General features: G+C 44.4%; 1 protein-coding gene across 1 annotated transcript in view; it reads left to right on the top strand.

The window, feature by feature from the left end:
* Nucleotides 1-23,292, top strand: part of LOC124552455 (alkylglycerol monooxygenase-like) — a 201,760-nt gene that overhangs the window by 135,635 nt on the left and 42,833 nt on the right. The window contains exon 3 of the mRNA XM_047126732.1: nt 21,904-22,055. Coding sequence (XP_046982688.1) covers nt 21,904-22,055 — 152 coding nt within the window. The remainder of the gene's footprint in view (nt 1-21,903; nt 22,056-23,292) is intronic.

Below are 23,292 nucleotides of genomic sequence, written 5' to 3' on the forward strand. Positions count from 1 at the left end.
GTAGCCAACCGCTCACGCCATTTGTGACCTGTCAGTGGGGTACACGCGTGAGAGGTCCCCCCTCCCCACTCTCAGCGAGCTTTGGCGAGTAATAAGTCCGACAGACCTCAGAGTCACGCGCTGCAAGTTTAGGCTAGGGACGGGAAAAACCGACGGGTTAAAACCGATACCGGTATTTTAGTTCTGAATAACCGGTATTTTTCGGAATTTGTCTGGCGTCGGTTATAACAGCTGTTTCTTTTATTTTTTACTGAAGACCGAGCACAAAACTGGAATGTTCGTTAGCCATGACAGCAGAGACAAAATTTTAGTTTTTAAATAAAACTTTTTTAAAACAAGTAATTTTCATTCGTCAAACATCCATTGCTTTCAAATATTGCATTATTACAGAAAATCGGAAAGGCGTTCAGTGTTGTTTTAATAACAATGCCGGCACAAACGTGCAATAAGCACACGGTATAAGAACAGGTACAGCATTGCGGTGAGAATAATGTACCTGTGAATTACAAAAGTTCCTCTTGCAGATTCTTTGACACTGACTGGTAACATGTTTCCTGTTGATATCACTGCTTTGTTCAAGCACGCTCTTTCCTCAACTTATTTTATGTTTAATCAAGAATATTTTGAACAAACTGACGGTGTCGCCATGGGTAGCCCCCTGTCTCCTTTGGTGGCCAACCTTTTTATGGAGGATTTTGAGGAGAGAGCCCTTGAATCTGCTGCCCTGAAACCAACAATTTTTTGGCGGTATGTGGATGACACTTTCATAGTGTGGCCTCATGTAGAAGATAAATTAATGGAGTTTCTACATCACCTCAACTCCATTTATAGCAACATCCAGTTCACCATGGAAACAGAGAAAGATGGTTGTTTGCCTTTCTTGGATGTCCTGCATTCAGTTTACCGGAAACCCACTCATACCGATTTGTACCTGCAAGCATCGAGTTGCCATCACCCATCGTAAACCATGAGTTTGCTTAAAACACTTGTTCATAGAGCTCATACTGTCTCAGATCTAGATGGCTTACCTCAAGAACTCGCCCATCTAAAGACAGTATTCAGCGAAAATGGGTATTCCATCCGGCGGATTAACAGGGCACTGACAGTTAAAACTAAGAAGCAGGAAGTGAATAAAGAGGAGAACATGCCGGAACAATCTTTAGCTTTTCTTCCTTTCGTTGGCAACACTTCGTTTAAAATAGCAAGAATCCTCCGAAAATGTCGAAGATTGAAGACCTTTTGGGATCAGTTAAGCACAATCTGTTACTACGAAAGGCCGGAATTTACAAGATACTGTGCCAATGTGGTATGGCTTACATAGGTCAAACCACACGCACCGCGAAAGAACGCTGCACTGAACATCAACGTTAAACCCGCCTTTTGCAGCTAAGCAAGTCCGCTATTGCTGAACATTGTATTTCTACTGGACATTCAATGCAGTGGAGTAGGAGAAAAAAATGATTTTGTCCACAGCAACGTCTTTCTGAGACTCCATTATTAAAGAATCCGTAGAAATACGACTGGCGGAAGTATTGAACGACGGCCGGCTGCAAGCCTGAAATTTGTTTGAACAATAATGTGGCGTGGGCTATTAGATCTAACTTGTATACATGCAGTGAGCAAGACTTGTCTGTACGGTACTTTGTCGCTGTCGTCATCGGACATCAGTTGTACGAGGCTTGTCCAGAAAGTAAGTTCCTATCGGTCGCGAAATGGAAACCACAGTGAAAACCAGAAACGTTTTATTTGCAACAGCCGGGTACACCTTCCACCTACTTCTCTACCTAGTCGCCGCTCCACCTTCGAGTTTTGTCGTAGTGTTGTATCAACTTTCCAATATCCTCGTCATAGAAAGCTTTCGGCCAGTTATCTGCACTGGTCTGCAGCTCGTTTGCTGTGGAAAAATTTTGTCTTCATAGCCAGCGGTTCTTGTGAGCAGAGATGAGACTCAGTGGGAGCCAATTACGGACTGTATTGCGGGTGATCAAACACTTGTCATCGGAACCGCTGCAGGAGCGTCTTCATTGCCCCTGCAGTGTGCGGCCGAGAATTGGCATGAAGAAGGAACTGCTCGACAGTTGTCATGTGGGCTGCACGACGCAGGCAAACCAGGCCCTCATACTTGGCGGGAGACGCTATTCCCTACGCATCTTTACGTGCTCACTGTTCACTCAAAACTGAAACGAGCGACGCGACACGATCGACGGGCATACTGGAGACAATGCCCAACACATCTGTACAAAGCTTTACCGGATTTTCCCAGTGGTTTCCATTTCGCGACCGATCGGAACTTATTTTCTGGACAACACTGGTACTACAGAATGGGACCATCCATGGTCTGGAAGTATTTTATGAAATGCGGTATCAGTGAAATACACTACTGGCCATTAAAATTGCTACACCAAGGAGAAATGCAGATGATAAATGGGTATTCATTGGACAAATATATTGTACTAGAACTGACATGTGATTACATTTCCACGCAATTTGGGTGCATAGATCCTGACAGATCAGTACACAGAACAACCACCTCTGGCCGTAATAACCACCTTGATACGCCTGGGCATTGACTCAAACAGAGCTTGGATGGCGTTTACAGGTACAGCTGCCCATGCAGCTTCAACACGATATCACAGTTCATCAAGAGTAGTGTCTGGCATATTGTGACGAGCCAGTTGCTCGGCCACCATTGAACAGACGTTTTCAATTGGTGAGAGATCTGGAGAATGTGCTGGCCAGGGCAGCAGTCGAACATTTTCTGTATTCAGAAAGGCCCCTACAGGACCTGCAACATGCGGTCGTGCATTATCCTGGTGAAATGTAGAGTTTTGCAGGGATCGAATGAAGGGTAGAGCCACGGGTCGTAACACATCTGAAATGTAACGGCCATTGTTCAAAGTGCCGTCAGTGCGAACAAGAGATGACCGAGACGTGTAACCAATGGCACCCCATACCATCACGCTGGGTGATACGCCAGTATGGCGTTGGCGAATACACGCTTCCAATGTGCGTTCACCGCGAAGTCGCCAAACACGGATGCGACCATCATAATGCTATAAACAGAACCTGGATTCATCCGAGAATATGACGTTTTGCCATTCGTGCACCCAGGTTCGTCGTTGCGTACACCATCGCAGGCGCTCCTATCTGTGATGCAGCGTCAAGGGTAACCGCAGCCACGGTCTCCTAGCTGATAGTCCATGCTGCTGCAAACGTCGTCGAACTGTTCGTGCAGATGGTTGTTGCCTTGCAAACGTCCCCATCTGTTGACTCAGGGATCGAGACGTGGCTGCACGATCCGTTACAGCCATGCGGATAAGATACCTGTCATCTCGGCTGCTAGTGATACGAGGCCGTTGGGATCCAGCACGGCGTTCCGTATTACCCTCCTGAACCAACCGATTCCATATTCTGCTAACAGTCATTGTATCTCGACGAACGCGAGCAGCTATGTCGCGATGCGCTAAACCGCAATCGCGATAGGCTACAATCCGACCCTTATCAAAGTCTGAAACGTGATGGTACGCATTTCTCCTCCTTACACGAGGCATCACAACAACGTTTCACCAGGTAACGCCGGTCGACTGCTGTTTGTGTATGAGAAATCTGTTGGAAACTTTCTTCATGTCAGCACGTTGTAGGTGTCGCCACCGGCGCCAACTTTGTGTGAATGCTCTGAAAAGCTAATCATTTGCATATCACAGCATGTTCTTCCTGTCGGTTAAATTTCGCGTTTGTAGCACGTCGTCTTCGTGGTATAGCAATTTTAACGGCCAGTAGTGAACAACGCTCAGTTAGCTTTAAAAGATTGAAAATTGGAGTAGCCACAACGAACTTGCTACCACATATAAAGAGAAATCTTCGAACTCAACAGTTCATTCATAGTTTACAATAAAAATACGAAGGAGCTGATCTGCTGTTTGTGTCTACATAATATGTCTTTATCTGTTTGTACCTTTGAAACCGGACAAATGAACACGAAGGATAGTGTTATTCAACCTCATTTTTCATCCTTCAACACTGGCGACTCGTAACGACCAAACAGTGGTATGATCCTCGATTGCAGCAAGACTTCTGAGAAGAGTTTCAAACAATTAGAATCAGTAGGTGAATATTGGTGACTCTTTTTTTTCTTTTAGTGCTCAACCACTTATCACTTTTCGAGAAAAGAGCGAGCGGTGAACGGACAAAGTTTTCTTTTACTTGTGTATTTAATTTAATATTTTGATTCTGTGTGTTTCGAAACAGAGAGAGCTAAAATTTTTCATTGTTTGTTCGATTTCTACATTTGTCACAGGAGATAATAGGAATAGAAAACAGGAATTTCATTCAAAACAATTTCAAATACTTTTATCATTTTTCTAAAAATCGTTGTTTGACATATAATTAGTAGACGAATGAGGACAATGTAACAAAGTATACACTGTAAAACTTTCGTGTAGTAAATTTCAACAGACATGAGTAAATAAATGAAAAAACAAAAATAGAAGTAATGATCGGGTTTCGAGCATGGGGCGCAAAATTCAAGAGCCGCGAAGCTAACCATTGTGCTACCATTTCGTCTGACGACCTAGGGCGGTGAAAGTTAAATACAGTACTTGGAGACGGTCGTTTTCTCAAACGATTGAGTTCTACGGATAAGCCGAGATACGTGTTCGCTTGAATGAGATTTTCACTCTGCAGCGGAGTGTGCGCTGATAAAAAACTTCCTGGCTGATTAAAACTGTGTGCCGGACCGAAACTCCAACTCGGGACCTTTGCGTTTCGCGGGCAAGTGCTCTACCAACTGAGCTACCCAAGCACGACTCACGCCCCGTCCCCACAGCTTTACTTCTGTCAGTACCTCGTCTCCTACTTTCCAAACTTTACAGAAGCTCTCCTACGAACCTTGCAGAACTAGCAGTCCTGAAAGAAAGGATATTGCGGAGACATGGCTTAGCCACAGCCTGGGGGATGTTTCCAGAATGAGATTTTCACTCTGCAGCGGAGTGTGCGCTGATATGAAACTAAGTGTTCGCTTATTTTGACCCCTTTCCACTAACCGAAGTTTCTGGTAAATTGGGTTATGGCACTTGCAGTGCTTTGTTTGTAAGTGTCAATAAACTTAAATAAACAAATGTATCCAGATTGATATCGAAATTTCGAACGACAAGCCAAAGGTACTGTTGTAAGTGGCATAGAAAGACCAACACAGTGATATTGAGAGTCTTGCCAGCGCGCCAGGCAGCAGCGCCGGCTTCGACATGGAGGCGCGCTGGAAGCATCTGGAGACTCTCCAGGCGGCGGCTAGAGAACCCGTCCGTTGCGTAATCGGCGTCCGGGACAGCGGCCTGACCTCAGGCTCCAGCCAGTAGGACTGGCCAACTCCAGGACGTCCGCAGCGAGGTGCGTGCTTGGGGATCTCAAAAAAGCGACTTTCCTGCAAAGCGCGGCACCTGGAAGCAAACGCCAGAGGACTCCAAAGCCAGAGTTGTGAGCAACGGTGTAGTAGAAATAACAACGTAGCAAAATTACTGGATTAAGATCGCAAGATGGAAAATGAATGAGTTAAAATAGCAACATGAGGAGTGCAAGACCCAGATTCAAAAATTAAGGTTACAAGACGAGATTAAGGCTGCACAATAAAGATTTTTTCAAGACTAAGATTTGTAGTTAAATCTTAAAATTGCAGGAAAGGCAGGCAAGACTGAAAAATTAAGCTTGAGAGGTTGAGCTTGTCAGATTTAGCCAAGTAACAAACAGCCAGATTAAGATTCCATGATTAAGAAGAAAAGGTAAAGATCGCAATGTTAAGATCGCAAGATTAAGACCACAATACTGAAATCTCGAAAGAAAGATTAAAATTGTAAGATTTCAAGTTTAATGTTAACATTCCAAGAACAAGAGAGCAAGGTTAAAATTGCAAACTCAAGATCATAAGATTAAGATTCCAATATTAAGATTGCAGTATCAATATTGTAAAATCATGTTTGAAAGATTATAATAGTAAGAACAAGAAAAGAAGACAGACTGCAAAATAACATTACAAGAACAAGAAGGTAAGATTAAAATTACAAGATTGTGAATATAACACTGCAACTGCAAGATTAATGTTGCATTAAGATTACACATAAAATTTTACAAGTGTAAAGATAGCAAGAGCAACAAGACAAGATTCAGATATCAACACAGCGATTTGAAAACTAAGAGTGCAAGAAGAATTAGTCTGTAGTGATTTTACAATATCAAGATCGTGCAATTAAGAAAGTGAGATTAAGATCCTGAAATTAAGAAAGTGTGATTAATATTGTCATTGTCAGATTAAGACTGCAGTAACGAGAAGGAATGATTAATATTCCAATAACAAGAAGCATGATTGTGATTGCAAGGAGGAGGTCAGTTTGAGAATGCTACGTTAAGATTACAAGATTAGTATTACAAGATTATAGATTGCGAGGTTAACATTGCAGTATCGAGATTGCAAAATCACGCTCTCACAAAAAAAAGATGCACCAACACGAAGGGAACATCAGAATGGAACGGAAATCGGTAGACGTGCATGTACAAATAAAACAAATGATTACTATTTCAGAACAACTGGATGACTTATTCAAGAGAAAGACGTTCACAAACTGAGCAAGTCAATAACGCGTTGATCCATCTCTGGACCTTAAGCAAGAAGTTATCCGGCATGGAATAGATTGACAGAGCTGTTGGATGCCCTCCTGAGGAATATCGTGCTAAATTCTGACCACTTGGGCTGTTAGACAGTCAAAATCCTGAACCGGTTGGAGGACGCTGCCCATAATGCTCCAAACGTTTTCAGTTGGCGAGAGATCCGGTGAATTTGCTGGCCAAGGCAGAGTTCGTAAAGCACGGTGACAAGCAGTAGAAACCCTCGCCGTGTGTGTGCTGTATTATCTTGCTGAATTGTAAGCCCAGAATGGCTTGCCATGGAGGGCAACAAAACGGGGAGCAGAATATCATCGACGTACCGCTGTGATTGTAATCGTGCCGTGGATGACCACCACTCCAGGTCGTCAGGTAGGATGGCGGGCAACAGTCAGGCTGGCATCCGGGGCGTCTCCTGGAATCTAATTGACTGGAGTAGTCCCGTTTCGAATTGAACCCCGATGACCACCGAAGGAGACACCCGGGCAGATGCGGGATACCGCCACCACACTGAAATAACATTAAAATCTGACTGAAATTTCCGACTGTTCTTCATTATAGATAACTACATCGTTGATAGAAACTCTGAGTTCATTATTGTCTGCGGGTCATTAATATACAACATGAAGAGGAAGGGTCCCAGCACTCGTCCCTGAGGTACGCCTGAACTTGCTTTACATCGTCGACGCCTCCCCCCACCAAAAAATCCTCAAGCCAGTACAAATTTCGTTTGATATGATATGATCGCACTTCCGTTGAGAAGCGTTGGTTTGCGAAGGGAGTGGATAATTCGTCATCTTGGCTGTATTATTTCTTGCTTTGACAGTATCAGTTAAGATATACGTAAGTCAAATTCAATTCGGTTGGCTGTACCACATGCAATCATCACGCATATGCTCACATTTTGAAAATTCTCATAAAAGACCTCAATAACGGCACAGTTAACGCCATAGCCAGGCCCGAGTCAGGAGTTCGATTCAGCATCTTAGTCGGAAACCACTGACAACCCGTCGCAACTGCCAAAGTTGTGTAGCGCCTCATGGACCCTGCTCCGTTACTTGCGCCTGTGTGTCCCGCTACCCAGCCGACGGCTGTGTGTCGCAGGGAAGCCTAACTACTGCGGTGCAAGGCGGGACAAGTGGAAGCGTGTTTCTGTACTAATAGTCGTGCACTGAAGGCAAGTGACTCTCAACAAATGCACCCTGCTTCGCCATTTTCCTCCCAACAAATCTAATTGTTCCATTGAGCTAATAGCGTCATTTTGATGTTCTTTTAGCGTTTCAGATAAACATACGCTTCTTGCTCTGCTTGTACCTTCTGTACTCAATTGGTAAATTCACACTAAAGGTACACTCTTACGAAGTTCAGGGTCTTGCGAGAGACCTCTTTCGGTGTCTTTCCTTCGTGATATACAAACCTAATATCACATTTAGTGACCAGACATTTCAGTATTGCAGCACACTAAAATATTTAGGTGTGACGCTAGACAGGTCACTGACATACAATCTATAACTGGAATGTGGCAGCTAAGATCAAAACTCGGAACACTACACCCCAGAATCATGTATTCTAAGTAAAAAAAATTGAATGTCTTTCAAGAGAAAGAGCAACAGTCCTCAGACCATCAACACTTCTTTCATAGTCGCCGAAAACTCCTTTTCCACCTCGTCAAAAGGTGCTCAAACAAAAATGATGAACGCACAGCTCAGCCAAGCAAAGGTCCCCATCAAAAAGTGTATTCGCGACAGAAACTCGCTCTGGCTACCGTTATTAGTAATATTCCACTACCGTCCATATGACGATCACAGTCGTTGCTGAACGTGTGGACAAGGATAAAAAGCAATTGATTCAGAATTTTCATTATGAGAAGCCCAGCGATTGCGATCTAGAAAACCATCGTGACGCACAGCAATTACTCTGCAAAACAGTCGTTTCAACATACAAGGTGCCCCGAACAGTCAATGGCAGGAGAAAATTTCTTGCTGCATTACCAACCAATTAAAACTTCCTGGGAGCTAGTAGCGGGCTTTCATCTATCCCGACGGCATTGGTGCATAATGAATATGATCAAAACTGACAGGGGAAGCATTGCTACACATAGGGGATAAAAGTTCTCCCCTCAACAAGACTGCAACGAAAAGCAGCAAACAGTGCGTCGTATTACGAGGACTAGAAAATAATGTCGTTTTTAACATTACGGGCTGTGCCTCCTAGTCAGGACTTCGGTTTTATTAATGTTTAAGCTGTATAAGCTGTCCTGTTGGTTCGACAACTAGACATTTTAAAAGGAGTGAAAAATACTCGTGTAAATCTCGCACCTTATCAAAGTGTCAAGCTGTCAAACCAACAACAAAGCATATATCTGGTGAGCCAGCCCGGTTGGCCGTGTGTGTATGTGTGTGTGTGTGTGGTGTGTGTGTGTGTGTGTGTGTGTGTGTGTGTGAAGGGCTTATTTCAATAGTGCTAAAAGTGCATTACCTCCACTTTTCTGCCTATAATGCTTCTGAAATTAATGATCCAAAAAAACAGGAAGGATTAAGCATACGTCTGCCACTTCTATGAAATAACAACAGAGGAAGGAAATTATGGTAACAGCAGAAAATTAAAAATTTAACAATAATTCATTCATAATTTACAATAAAAACAGAATGCAACCGATCTGCTGCCTGTGTCTACGTTCTACCCCTTTATCGGCTTGTACTCTTTGAACACGGAAAAATTAATGTGTGTGTGTGTGTGTGTGTGTGTGTGTGTGTGTGTGTGTGTGTGTGAGAGAGAGAGAGAGAGAGAGAGAGAGAGAGAGAGAGAGAGAATTCTTTAACCTCAGTTATCATCCTTTAGCACTGGCTATTCGTAATGTCCAAATAGTGCTAATGATCCTCTATTACAATACGATTTTTGAGCAGAGTTTGAAAAAAATTACGAGGCGTGTTTTTTTTAAGTAAGTACCGTTTTAAAATTAAAAAAAGACATGCTAAGATATCTCAATAATTTTATTTTTACATGAAAGGCTGTGCCTTAATCTACTTTTCCACATAATTTCCGTCAATATTGAGGCACTTGTCACAACGTTGTACCAGTTTTTGAATACCCTCCTCATAGAAGTCTGCCGCCTGACTTGTTAACCACTGCATCACCACTGTTTTGACTTCGTCATCGTCTTGAAGACGCTGACCGCCGAGGTTTTTCTTCAAGTGCAGGAACAGTTGGTAGTCACTGGGCGCAAGATCGGGGCTGTACGGAGGATGATCTAGAGTTTCCCGTCGAAAAGATGTGAAGAGATCTTTGGTCTGGTTCGCCACATGCGGACGGGCATTGTCTTGCAGCGAAACGATGCCCTTGCTGAACTTCCATGGACTGTTGCTTTGATTCTGGTGTGACGTAGGCCACCCATGTTTCATCGCCCGTAACAATTTAGCTTAAGAAATCACCACCGTCGTTGTGGTACCGCTCAAGTAAAGTCAATGCACTGTCTAAATGTTTGGTTTTGTGCACATCCGTCAACATTTTCGGTACCCAACGTGCGCACAATTTTCGGTAACTGAAGTTTTCGGTCACAATGCCATACAAAACACCACGAGAAACGTAGGAAAGTCATCCCGCAAGGAGGAAATAGTAAAGCGTCTGTTTTCTCTCACCTTCTTGTCCACTTCCTGCACCAAACTTTCATTAACGACCGAAGGACGCCCACTCCGTTCTTCATCATGCACATTTGTGCGGCCATCTTTAAATGCTCTTTCTTACCATTCCATCATTCATAATGTTTACTCCGTAAACTGCACAGATCTCACGATGAATATCGATCGCTTTTAGGCCTTTAGCACTAAGAAATCTTATAACGGCCCGTGCTTCACAGTCGGCGGGACTCACGATTATCGGAGGCATCTTAAACACTCAGTACACAACGTAAACAAGGAAGAATCAGATTGTAATGGCGTCAGTGCGTAGATTAAGGTACAGCCTTTCATGTAACAACAAAATTATTGAGATATCGTAGCACGTCTTTTTTTTAATTTCAAAACGGTACTTACTTAAAAAACACGCCTCGTAGAACAGGAAAATACTGTTTTCATTTTTGTAGTATTCAACCACTTATCACTTTCGATAAAAGCAGCAAACGGTGGACAAACTAAGTTTTCTTTTATTTGCCTATTTAATATTTTGGTAGTCGAATTAAGTCGGGTGATGCCGAGGGAATTAGATTAGGAAATGAGACACCTAAAGTAGTAAAGGAATTTGCTATTTGGGGAGCAAAATAACTGATGATGGTCGAAGTAGAGCGGATATAAAACGTAGACTGGCAATAGCAAGGAAAGCGTTTCTGAAGAAGAGAAATTTGTTAACATCGAGTATAGATTTCAGTGTCAGGAAGTCGTTTCTGAAAGTATTTGTATAGAGTGTAGCCATGTATGGAAGTGAAACATGGACGATAACTGCCGGCCGAGTGGCCGTGCGGTTCTAGGCGCTACAGTCTGGAACCGAGCGACCGCTACGGTCGCAGGTTCGGATCCTGCCTCGGGCATGGATGTGTGTGCTGTCCTTAGGTTAGTTAGGTTTAATTAGTTCTAGGCGACTGATGACCTCAGAAGTTTAGTGCTCAGAGCCATTTGAACCACAATGGACGATAACTTGTTTGGACAAGAAGAGAATAGAAGCTTTCGAAATGTGGTGCTACAGAAGAATGCTGAAGATTAGATGGGTAGATCACATAACTAATGAGGAGCTATTGAATAGGATTGGGGAGAGGTTTGTGGCACAACTTAGCTAGAAGAACGGATCGGTTGGTAGGACACGTTCTGGGGCATCAAGGGTTCACCAATTCAGTATTGGAGGGCAGCGTGGAGGGTAAAAATCGTAGAGGGAGACCAAGAGATGAATACACTAAACAGATTCAGAAGGATGTAGGTTGCAGTAGGTACTGGGAGATGAAGAAGCTTGCACAGGATAGAGTAGCATGGAGAGCTGCATCAAATCAGTCTCAGGACTAAAGACCACAACAACATAATATTTTGGTTCTATGTATCTCGAAATTGAGTCAAAATTTTACAGTCTTTGTCAGCTTTCTGCATTTATTCTAGGAAACAATAGAAATAAAACGAAAATCAGTTATTTTAACAGTCAGGCTGTACTGGTGTGGAAAAAACACTGTAACCGAAAACCGGTTATTTCAGCAATTACCGCCAACCATAGGGCATGGATTTTGGTCGCCATATGCGTCGCAGCGAGAATATCGCGAAACTAGTTGAGCAGAGCGGATAGCGAGAGACTGGTGGAGGTGTGCCTTTACATAAGGCGAGGCTGCCGGCCTTCGAAAAGTTGGCTAGTGGTGGGTCGCCTAGCAACAGCCTAATGCCTAATCCAGCAGCGGCTAACCGGTCCCGCGCCCATCCATCGTCCGTCGCCCCGGAGGAGCCAGCGGGACTCGCCGCACGCTGGCGAGCCTCCAGACTCCAGTTCGCTCCAGCTCCAGGTGCGGACCTTACGTAAAGCAGCGCCCCTGGCGGCCTTCGTCGTCGTCCCGGGTCACAGGGCACGCAAGGTGTCCGGTTACGTAACGGGCGCACACAGCGGCGGAGATCGGCACTGCCACTCCCCCACCCCACTCCACCTGCTGTTTACGGCTGACACTCCGCACTGTCAATTACCAACAAAACAGGAGATTACCGAGTATCGGATCACGTTTGTCACTTGCTTTTACAGCTTCCTAGCATATACGACGGGCGTTCAATAAGAAATGGAACACATTTTTTTCTGACGGCAGGTTGCTTTTATTCCGGATTCCAACACATCATATTATTCCCCACACTTCTGGTTACAAAACTCCATTTTTTCAACATAATCCGCGTTCAGTGCTGTCACGGACCGTGCTGTCGAACGTTAACGTTGAGCGTGCCAAGTGCAACGTGCTGCTGAACGCTCAGGAACGATGCGACTTGTACATACGGTACGTGGGCCCCAACGTGGAATACGCGATCGCAACGCACTCCAGCGGCAGTTTGAGGGATGTTTCTAGTTCGTAAATCACACTGTTCACTCAACGGGCGCGCGTGAAATTCCCACTTTAGCTCTATTAAAACGCACATTTCATCCATCGTCCACGAAAAGGAAAGTACCATGTCCAATCAATAAGGACACAGGCTTATAAAAGTTCCATTACAAACAGTGCGGTACAAATTTGGAATACTTCTCCGCATAAGATGAACATTATTTCGTCATTCCCACATTTTAGTAAAACCCCAAGGTCAGTCTTACTTGATGACTGTTCCTACCCAGCAGCAGAATCTCTGCAACATGTGAATTACGAAGCGTAAAAGAAAAACGAGCAAAATATCTTTATACAAGTAGCGCAAGCTGTCCTGTAGATTAAGCCAATCCAACGAAGTCACCCCTCATAAAAAGGTGAACTTATATTTACATAACATCAAATATTGTAGCATATTCTTATATTAAACTAACAATAAAGTATCAGAACCTAATAAAACGCGAATGTTGGGAAACAAAATTTGGAACTGTTCAGACGCGAACCACCGCCCCAACAAAAGTTCATTACTGGATACAGACGCTACTTATTACGCTAAACATACAACTCATTCCTCATTCTCCATCATTTTGGATTACGCCTTCCCAGACACGTTAATAGTAGATAATTATGTTACTAATTGAAATTTAATTATAACAAATTGTACGAAGAACAATGCGTTTTGGATGGATGTTCAGTGTGTCGCTGCCTTCAAATAGCCTACTCTCATAATACGCTCGTTACAATAATTCTTTTGCCACGACTATGATGTTTCTCATTATTTTATTGGAACGAATCACACAGTTAACAACGGGGTTCCCAGTGATTCTCACTTCGCTGGTGCTCAGAAACGGCATATACATGTATAGACTGGAAATGAATGTCAATATGGCGCCTCACACCTCTGTACTGAAGGGAGACGGCGTGCGTGTGACGTAGGTGGCGTTGTGCCATCTCATTGGTCAACGCTCAGACGCACGCTCAGAATATCTGACATGCTAGATATTGCTCTGCGCGTTCGGAAAGACTCCCGAGCGTGCTATTCCACGCTATGACGTCAGAAACTGGGCACGCTCAACGCTCAACGTTCGGATGCACGGTCCGTGTGCCGACGGCTTTACGTTACCTTACTGGCCTGTATGCCCGCATGGCACCGCTCTACTAATCTACCGGGTGATCAAAAAGTCAGTATAAATTTGAAAACTTAATAAACCACGGAATAATGTAGATAGAGGGGTAAAAATTGACACACATGCTTGGAATGACATGGGGTTTTATTAGAACCAAAATAAGAATCACCCCATATTACTAGATGCCTGAAAGATCTCTTGCGCACGTCGTTTGGTGATGGTCGTGTGCTCAGCCGCCACTTTCGTCTTGCTTTGCCTCCCAGGTCCCCAGACCTCAGTCCGTGCGGTTATTGACTTTGGGGTTACCTGAAGTCGCAAGTGTATCGTGATCGACCAACATCTCAAGGGATGCTGAAAGACAACATCCGACGCCAATGCCTCACCATAACTCCGGACATGCTTTACAGTGCTGTTCACAACATTATTCCTCGACTACAGCTATTGTTGAGGAATGATGGTGGGCATATTGGGCATTTCCTGTAAAGAACATCATCTTTGCTTTGTCTTACGTGTTATACTAATTATTGCCATTCTGATCAGATGAAGCGCCATCTGTCGGACATTTTTTGAACGTTTGTATTTTTTCGGTTCTAATAAAACCCCATGTCATTCCAAGCATGTGAGTTAATTTGTAGCTCTCTATTTACATTATTCCGTGATTTATTCAGTTTCCAAATTTATACTGACTTTTTGATCACCCGGTATATCGCAGTAAACGTCTTGCTCCATCAATAACCTCTCCATCATCCACTTACTTCTTCCCGCTAAGTGCATCCGTCACTGGGCCAATACCTCGAAAGAGTGTGTCTGCACGTTCCAACACTGCAGGCTGTAATGTTATGTGAGCCTCACTGCCCCCCCCCTTTTTTCTGTAACCAATTTGTGTCTGATTTTATTCTGAGAAGATCAGTAATGTATGTAAATACCGTAAATGTAAATTTGATTGCCGGCCGGAGTGGCCGAGCGGTTCTAGGCGCTACAGTCTGGAACCGCGCAACCGCTACGGTCGCAGGTTCGAATTCTGCCTCGGGCATGGATATGTGTGATGTCCTTAGGTTAGTTAGGTTTAAGTAGTTCTAAGTTCTAGGGGACTGATGACCTCAGAAGTTAAGTCCCATAGTGCTCAGAGCCATTTGAACCATTTGTTTGAAGAATAGAAATATCTTTTTTTTGGAAAAGGAGGTGAACTTCATTGTCGTCGCCGTCTATCAATCGACAGAATTGTAAGTTTACAAAGTTCACTAAAATACAAGTAACAACCTCTCATAATTTCTTAATTACAGTAATTGGATTATGTTCTTGTACAATAGTATTGTGCTGAACTCCACTGACCAATTTTGATGTAGCAGGACGTGTAGTTTGTGTGCCAAGCAATTTCCGTTTCTCACGAAAAACAGATTGCTGTTTGATCTTATTTACTTACAACAGTGGTCCCTAGGTATGAAACTACGAAAACTTTGGCTCAAAGCTATCCGCAATACGGCCAAGTAACTAACAGAGTCGTATGTTAAACCTTAATGAACAATAACTTCCTCCAAACTGTAATACGTGACCAACTGGTGCAGAAGCTGATCATTCAAGGAGTCAGCAACCAAAATTCAGGTACCAGTTATGACTTAAAGCAAAAATCTCAATCAAAAATCAATATATATATATATCTCCAAACACATATATAAATATTCATATTGTTAAAAAAAAGTTATTTTATAAGGGGGCAGCCGGCACGCGCGTGACTTTGTTAAGATCATGACAGGTGCCTCGCCCAACAACTCCCCGTGGTTTTGTTTACTGCCAGGTCTCCGTAGGCATTCTGTAAGCGCCTGTGAATATCTGAGATGTTCTGGTTTTCCGCCAAAAGAAAGTCAGTTATAGCTATCTGCTTGGAACACACCTCAAATGCCATTTTGAAGGCCACGTACAGCCTGGGACTGAAACGGGAATATTCCACGATGACGCACAACAATTTCACTTTTTTTTTTTCAACCGAAACTGGCCTAGAACAAAGTGTTACATTACTTACTGAACGCCCCTCTTAGAACTCAGTACGTTATTCTTAAAGGGTCTCGCTTCCGTCGGCCGTCGTAATTTAATTTATTATTTACTACAGGAATTGATTGGTAATGGTGATAGTTGCCGACTTACGTGGTAGACCTTAATCAGAATATTTCATTCAATTTGGGTTTACCATTAAATGCTTTTGTGAAGTTTTTTTTAACAATATTAATCTTCAGTGAAAATTATTTGCTAAGTTAATGAACGTTAGACTCGCTGAATCTTAAAACATGAGCATATAGGTTGAACAATGGAATAAACTTTTCATATTGCTTTCCTCGGCTAGTCAGTTCACTTTAGAGCAAAAATCTTTTGTTATTAATTACAATTGTGGCCCACACACGCGCGAGAGTATTTTTTCTTACCTCCGTTAACCATTGCGTTGTAGTCGGAGTCCTGGCTCTGGCTCTCGGCTGTGGTACTGAAAATAAGAATCTCAAAGCTACGTATTTTCTGCGACGTCGGGCGGTTGAGGAGAAAAATGTATGTTATGTTAATAGCGGGCGAGTTTTTCGCTGCCGCTGATTTTTATAAGTTAATGTCGCCACGTAATGGCGTCGTTGGCTCCGTCGGCCGCTGCGATTGTTGCACTGTAAATTAATCAAATGCAGGTTAATTCAAGGAAGGCCCACATGAAATCGGGATCGCCTCTTACAAATTGAAAGTGAACAATAATATTAAATCAATATATTATCTGCTTAATTAGCACAAATATGCTTAAATTTGCCAGCACTCGCAAGATGTCCGTCTACACGCAACCAAGACAAGAGAAGTGAAAACGACTAAAAAATTAACAAAAGAGCGTAACTTGTCGTCTCCTTAGATCGTTTTGTTGTATTTCTTTGCCCTCGAAACTTACACAGAGAAATTATTGTAATACGGATACATGAGAAAAATGTATGTTCGCCTGAGCGGCTGGTGTCCACTTATTATTCAATTTTTAAATGTCTCTTCTTTATAGTGTTTTTAAGTCTTATTATTTCACTGGGGACGCTATACGGGATAAGATCTTTAGATGTTAAAGTAATGTCTGGAGAAGTCGGCCGGAGAGTTGTACGCTCATTCCCGTCAACAGTCTATACTAGTGTGCAAAACGTAGGGACGAAAGTAATTTTTCGCATGATCTGTCACTGCCAAGAAACTTAGGTCGATGATAGGTGGATCATACACAGAAAGGACTGCTACAGTACAGTATAGGTAGTAGCTGAAAGAATTACGCTATGAGGTGAACCAAAATGACAGTTTTACTCAAAGACAACAACTACACTCCAGCCACCGGGATTTACGAGGGCAGTTCAATAAGTAATGCAACACATTTTTTTTCTCGGACAATTTTGGTTGAAAAAACCGGAAATTTCTTGAGGAATATTTTCAAACATTCCCGCTTCGTCTCGTATAGTTTCATTGACTTCCGACAGGTGGCAGCGCTGTACGGAGCTGTTAAAATGGCGTCTGTAACGGATGTGGGTTGCAAACAACGGGCAGTGATCGAGTTTCTTTTGGCGGAAAACCAGGGCATCTCAGATATTCATAGGCGCTTGCAGAATGTCTACGGTGATCTGGCAGTGGACAAAAGCACGGTGAGTCGTTAGGCAAAGCGTGTGTCATCATCGCCGCAAGGTCAAGCAAGACTGTCTGATCTCCCGCGTGCGGGCCGGCCGTGCACAGCTGTGACTCCTGCAATGGCGGAGCGTGCGAACACACTCGTTCGAGATGATCGACGGATCACCATCAAACAACTCAGTGCTCAACTTGACATCTCTGTTGGTAGCGCTGTCACAATTGTTCACCAGTTGGGATATTCAAAGGTTTGTTCCCGCTGGGTCCCTCGTTGTCTAACCGAACACCATAAAGAGCAAAGGAGAACCATCTGTGCGGAATTGCTTGCTCGTCATGTGGCTGAGGGTGACAATTTCTTGTCAAAGATTCCTACAGGCGATGAAACATGGGTTCATCACTTCGAACCTGAAGCAAAACGGCAATCAATGGAGTGGCGCCACACCCACTCCCCTACCAAGAAAAAGTTTAAAGCCATACCCTCAGCCGGTAAAGTCATGGTTACGGTCTTCTGGGACGCTGAAGGGGTTATTCTGTTCGATGTCCTTCCCCATGGTCAAACGATCAACTCTGAAGTGTATTGTGCTACTCTTCAGAAATTGAAGAAACGACTTCAGCGTGTTCGTAGGCACAAAAATCTGAACGAACTTCTCCTTCTTCACGACAACGCAAGACCTCACACAAGTCTTCGCACCCGAGAGGAGCTCACAAAACTTCAGTGGACTGTTCTTCCTCATGCACCCTACAGCCCCGATCTCGCACCGTCGGATTTCCATATGTTTGGCCCAATGAAGGACGCAATCCGTGGGAGGCACTACGCGGATGATGAAGAAGTTATTGATGCAGTACGACGTTGGCTCCAACATCGACCAGTGGAATGGTACCGTGTAGGCATACAGGCCCTCATTTCAAGGTGGCGTAAGGCCGTAGCATTGAATGGAGATTACGTTGAAAAATAGTGTTGTGTAGCTAAAAGATTGGGGAATAACCTGGTGTATTTCAATGCTGAATAAAACAACCCCTGTTTCAGAAAAAAAATGTGTTGCATTACTTATTGAACTGCCCTCGTATGACTGTCCCCTCGGCATTACAATAGCGGATCATGGTTCTTAATAGCACGTGAGAACATGAGGCGCGGCAATGCACCCTCTGCAACCAGTTCCCATGTGCGTCACAAGGTTAATAAAGAGTTATTGTGCTAGGGCGTTGCATTCCTCCACCATGACGATTGACAAAAGCTGGATGGTCCTTGGCGCATATTAACGTGGTGCAGTACGTAGTCCCAAAGCATCCCGCACGTGTTCGAATGCGATTTAAGCCCGTTCCAAGAGCTGCTCCACCTGTGGAGTTCGATAGAGTCGTGCACTGCCATCCACAAAAATGAAGTCAGAGCCTAATGCACCGCCTGAAAAAAAAAAAAAGGTTCAAATGGCTCTGACAAGGGAACCTCCCCATCGCACCCCCCTCAGATTTAGTTATAAGTTGGCACAGTGGATAGGCCTTCAAAAACTGAACACAGATCAATTGAGGAAACAGGCAGAAGTTGTATGGAACTGTGAAAAAATAAGCAAAATATACAAACTGAGTAGTTCAGGGGAAGATAGGCAACATCAAGGACACTGGGACCGCAGGAGCGCTGTGGTCTCCTGGTAACTTGAGCAGCTGCGGAACGAAAAGTCCTTGGTTCAAGTCATCCATCGAGTGAAAACTTTAATTTTTTATTTTCAGTTTATGTGACAAACTCTTATGTTTTCATCACTTTTTTGGGAGTGATTATCACATCCACAAGAAAACCTAAATCGGGCAAGGTAGAAGAATCTTTTTACCCATTCGCCAAGTGTACAAGTTAAGTGGGTCGACAACATATTCCTGTCATGTGACGCACATGCCGTCACCGGTGTCGTATAGAATATATCAGATGTGTTTTCCTGTGGAGGAATCGGTTGACCTATGACCTTGCGATCAAATGTTTTCGGTTCCGATTGGAGAGGCACGTCCTTTCGTCTACTAATCGCACGGTTTTCCGATGCGGTCGCAAAACACAGACACTAAACTTATTACAGTGAACAGAGACGTCAATGAACGAACGGAGAGTTAGTTGGTTGGTTTGGGGAAGGAGACCAGAGGTCATCGGTCTCATCGGATGAGGGAAGGACGGGGAAGGAAGTCGGCCGTGCCCTTTACAAAGGAACCATCCCGGCATTTGCCTGGAGCGATTTAGGGAAATCACGGAAAACCTAAATCAGGATGGCCGGACGCGGGATTGAACCGTCGTCCTCCCGAATGCGAGTCCAGTGTCTAACCACTGCGCCACCTCGCTCGGTGAACGAACGGACAGATAATAATTATGCAAAAATGAAGAAAGTAAAATTTTCACTTGTGGGAAGACTTGAACCAAGGACCTCTCCTTCTGCAGCTGCTCACGCTACCACGGGACCGCGGCGCGCCTGAGCTCACGTTCTCCTTAATGTTGCCTATGTGGACCATGGACTACTCAGTTTGTATATTTTGCTTATTTTTTCACAGTTCCACACAACTTCTTCCTGTTTTCTCAATTGATCTGTGTTCAGTTTATCAAGGCCTATCCACTGTGCCAAGTAATAACTAAATCTGAGGGGGGTGCGACGGGGTGTTTCCCTTGTGAGCACTATGGGACTTAACATCTTAGGCCATCAGTCCCCTAGAACTTAGAACTACTTAAGCCTAACCAACCTAAGGACATCACACACATCCATGCCCAAGGCAGAATTCGAACCTGCGACCGGAGCAGTCCTGCGTTTGCGGACTGCAGCGCCTAGAACCGCACGGCCACCACGGCCGGCCCGCCTGAAAAGGTGCGCATGGAAAAGTAGTACAGTGCCGCAATAACACTGACTTCAAAGGTTTGGAGGTCAGGAGGCCCATGCAACATAGTGCGCCGGCACACTATAAGACATGGACCAGCAAAATGATCATGTTAGACACCGTTTCTGACGTGAATCGTCGACAAACTTCATCTCTTTCGTGGTCCTCGCCTGGACAACCGTAGCGTTCAACGTGCGTGAACTCGAAACCTTTGAACACGGTATAGCCACTGTTCAGTGTCATAGTGTACTCCTTCCTCATCTGCGTCTTTTCAGGGATCAATTCGGCCCAAACTTCCTTTTTTAGGTTTCGTATCTCAATTGGAATCCTTACAGGATCTCTCTTTCTGTCTGTATGCATGTCTGTAAGTCGTATGTCTGTATGTATGTCCGACTTGATGGACCATCTTTATACGTAATTAAGTTTGTGCTGAACCCTTGGTGCGTGGGTCCTGCTCGCACTTGCCCAAATTTTAAAGCCGGCGAACAGTGCAGCTGGAGGATCTCGTGGAGCGAAAGATATTCGATTGGACTGGCCTGCCCTTTGATCCGAACAGGGGGCCATCATAAATCGCGGTGACGTGAGTGTAATCATTGTCTTTGAGTAAAAGTCTCATTTCTGGTAGTATCGTTCCGCATTTCTTCAACCGTCTGCTTGAACAGTTCGACGACGTTTGCAGCAGCGTGGACTATCGGCTCGGAGACCGTGGCTGCGGTTACCCCTGACGCTGCATCACAGACAGCAGCGCCTGCGATGGTGTACTCGACGACGAACCTGGGTGCACGAATGGCAAAACGTCATTTTCTCGGATGAATTGAGGTTCTGTTTACAGCATCACGATGGTCGCATCCGTGTTTGGCGACATCGCGGTGAACGCACATTGGAAGCGTGTATTCGTCACCGCCATACTGGCGTATCACCCGGCGTGACGGTATGGGGTGCCATTGGTTACACGTCTCGGTCACCTCTTGTTTGAACAGTGGAGGTTACATTTCAGATGTGTTACGACCCGTGGCTCTACGCTTCATTCGATCCCCGCAAAACCCTACATTTCAGCAGGATAATGCACGACCGCATGTTGCAGGTCCCGTCCGGGCCTTTCTGGGTACAGAAAATGTTCGACTGCTGCCTTGGTGAGCACATTCTCCAGATCTCACACCAATTGAAAACGTCTAGTCAATGGTGGCCGAGCAACTGGCTCGTCACAATACGCCAGTCACCAAACTTGATGAACTCTTGGTATCGTGTTGAAGCTGCATGGGCAGCTGTACCTGTACGCGCCATCGAAGCTCTGACTCAATGCCCAGGCGTATCAAGGCCGTTATTACGGCCAGAGGTGGTTGTTCTGGGTACTGATTTCTCAGGATCTATGCACCCAAACTGCGTGAAAATGTAATCACATGTCAGTTCTAGTATAATATATTTGTCCGATGAATACCCGTTTATCACCTGCATTTGTTCTTGGTGTAGCAATTTTAATGACCAGTAGTGTATAACACGTCCCAAGAAAAAAAATTATCAAAGAACATGCTTTTTTCGGGCCAAAGATAGTAAACCGCCCATGCCTTCTGAGTGCCTCAGTCTGTTTGTCAGACAGTGTTGTAAAGCTACGGGTAGGTGCGAGGCAGTGACGCGCCGGTCTGCCCACAGGCTGGTGTTCCGCGGGGCCGAGCACTGGGCCTACGTGAGCATCTACGAGCGCTGGCGGCTGCTGGACCTGCCGTGGGACTCCCCGGCCACGTGGTACCTGGCGCTCGTCGGCGTCGACTTCTGCTACTACTGGGTCCACCGCGCCTGCCACGGTGAGCCACCGCTGCGCCTCTGTTCTTTGTTCGATGCAGGCTACATTTCTAGCGAAGAGATGGGTTTTCCCAAACAAAAATGGTTCAAATGGCTCTCAGCACTACGAGACTTGACAGCTCAGGTCATCAGTCCCCTAGAACTTAGAACTAGTTAAACCTGACTAACCTAAGGACATCACACACATCCATGCCCGAGGCAGGATTCGAACCTGCGACCGTAGCGGTCGCGCGGTTCCAGACTGTAGCGCCTAGAACCGCTCGGCCACTCCAGCCGGCTTCCCCAAACATGTCGTACGCACTTAAGCTCACCAAACGAAATACACTGCCAGAAAAAAATTGAACACAAAAAACTAAACAGAATGCATTTCGTACATAAATAGGAAAGGTTGCTTTTCAATCATAAATTACAAAGTGTCTCATAAGTTATCGACGTATTTGTATCGCTGTTTTAATTGTTCTTGGTGTGGTCCTCAGTCCTGAGACTGGTTTGAATCAGCTCTCCATGCTGCTCTATCCTGTGCAATCCTTTTCATATCCCAGTACCTACTGCAGCCTACGTCCTTCTGAATCTGCTTAGTGTATTCATCTCTTGGTCTCCCTCTACGATTTTTACACTCCACTCTGTCCTCCAATACTAAATTGGTGATCCCTTGATGCCTCAGAACATGTCCTACCAACCGATCCCTTCTTCTAGTCAAGTTGTGCCACAAACTCCTCTTCTCTCCAATCCTATTCAGTATCTCCTCATTAGTTATGTGATCTACCCATCTAATCTTCAGCATTCTTCTGTAGCACCACATTTCGAAAGCTTCTATTCTCTCTTTGTCTAAACTGTTTATCGTCCACGTTTCGCTTCCATACATGGCTACACTCCATACAAATACTTTCAGAAACGACTTCCTACTTAAATCTATACTCGATGTTAACAAATTTCTCTTCTTCAGAAACTCTTTCCTTGCCATTGCCAGTCCACATTTTGTATCCTCTCTACTTCGACAATCATCAGTTATTTTGCCCCTCAAATAGCAAAACTCCTTTACTACTTTAAGTATCTCATTTTCTAATCCAATTCCCTCAGCATCGCGCAATTTAATTCGACTACATTCCATTATCCTCGTTTTGCTTTTGTTGATGTTCATCTTGTACCGTCCTTTCAAGAAACTATCCATTCCGTTCAACTGCTCTTCCAAGTCCTTTGCTGTCTCTGACAGAATTACAATGTCATCGACGAGCCTAA

Source organism: Schistocerca americana, chromosome 10 (genome assembly GCF_021461395.2).
Source record: "Schistocerca americana isolate TAMUIC-IGC-003095 chromosome 10, iqSchAmer2.1, whole genome shotgun sequence".
Lineage (NCBI taxonomy): Eukaryota > Metazoa > Arthropoda > Insecta > Orthoptera > Acrididae > Schistocerca > Schistocerca americana.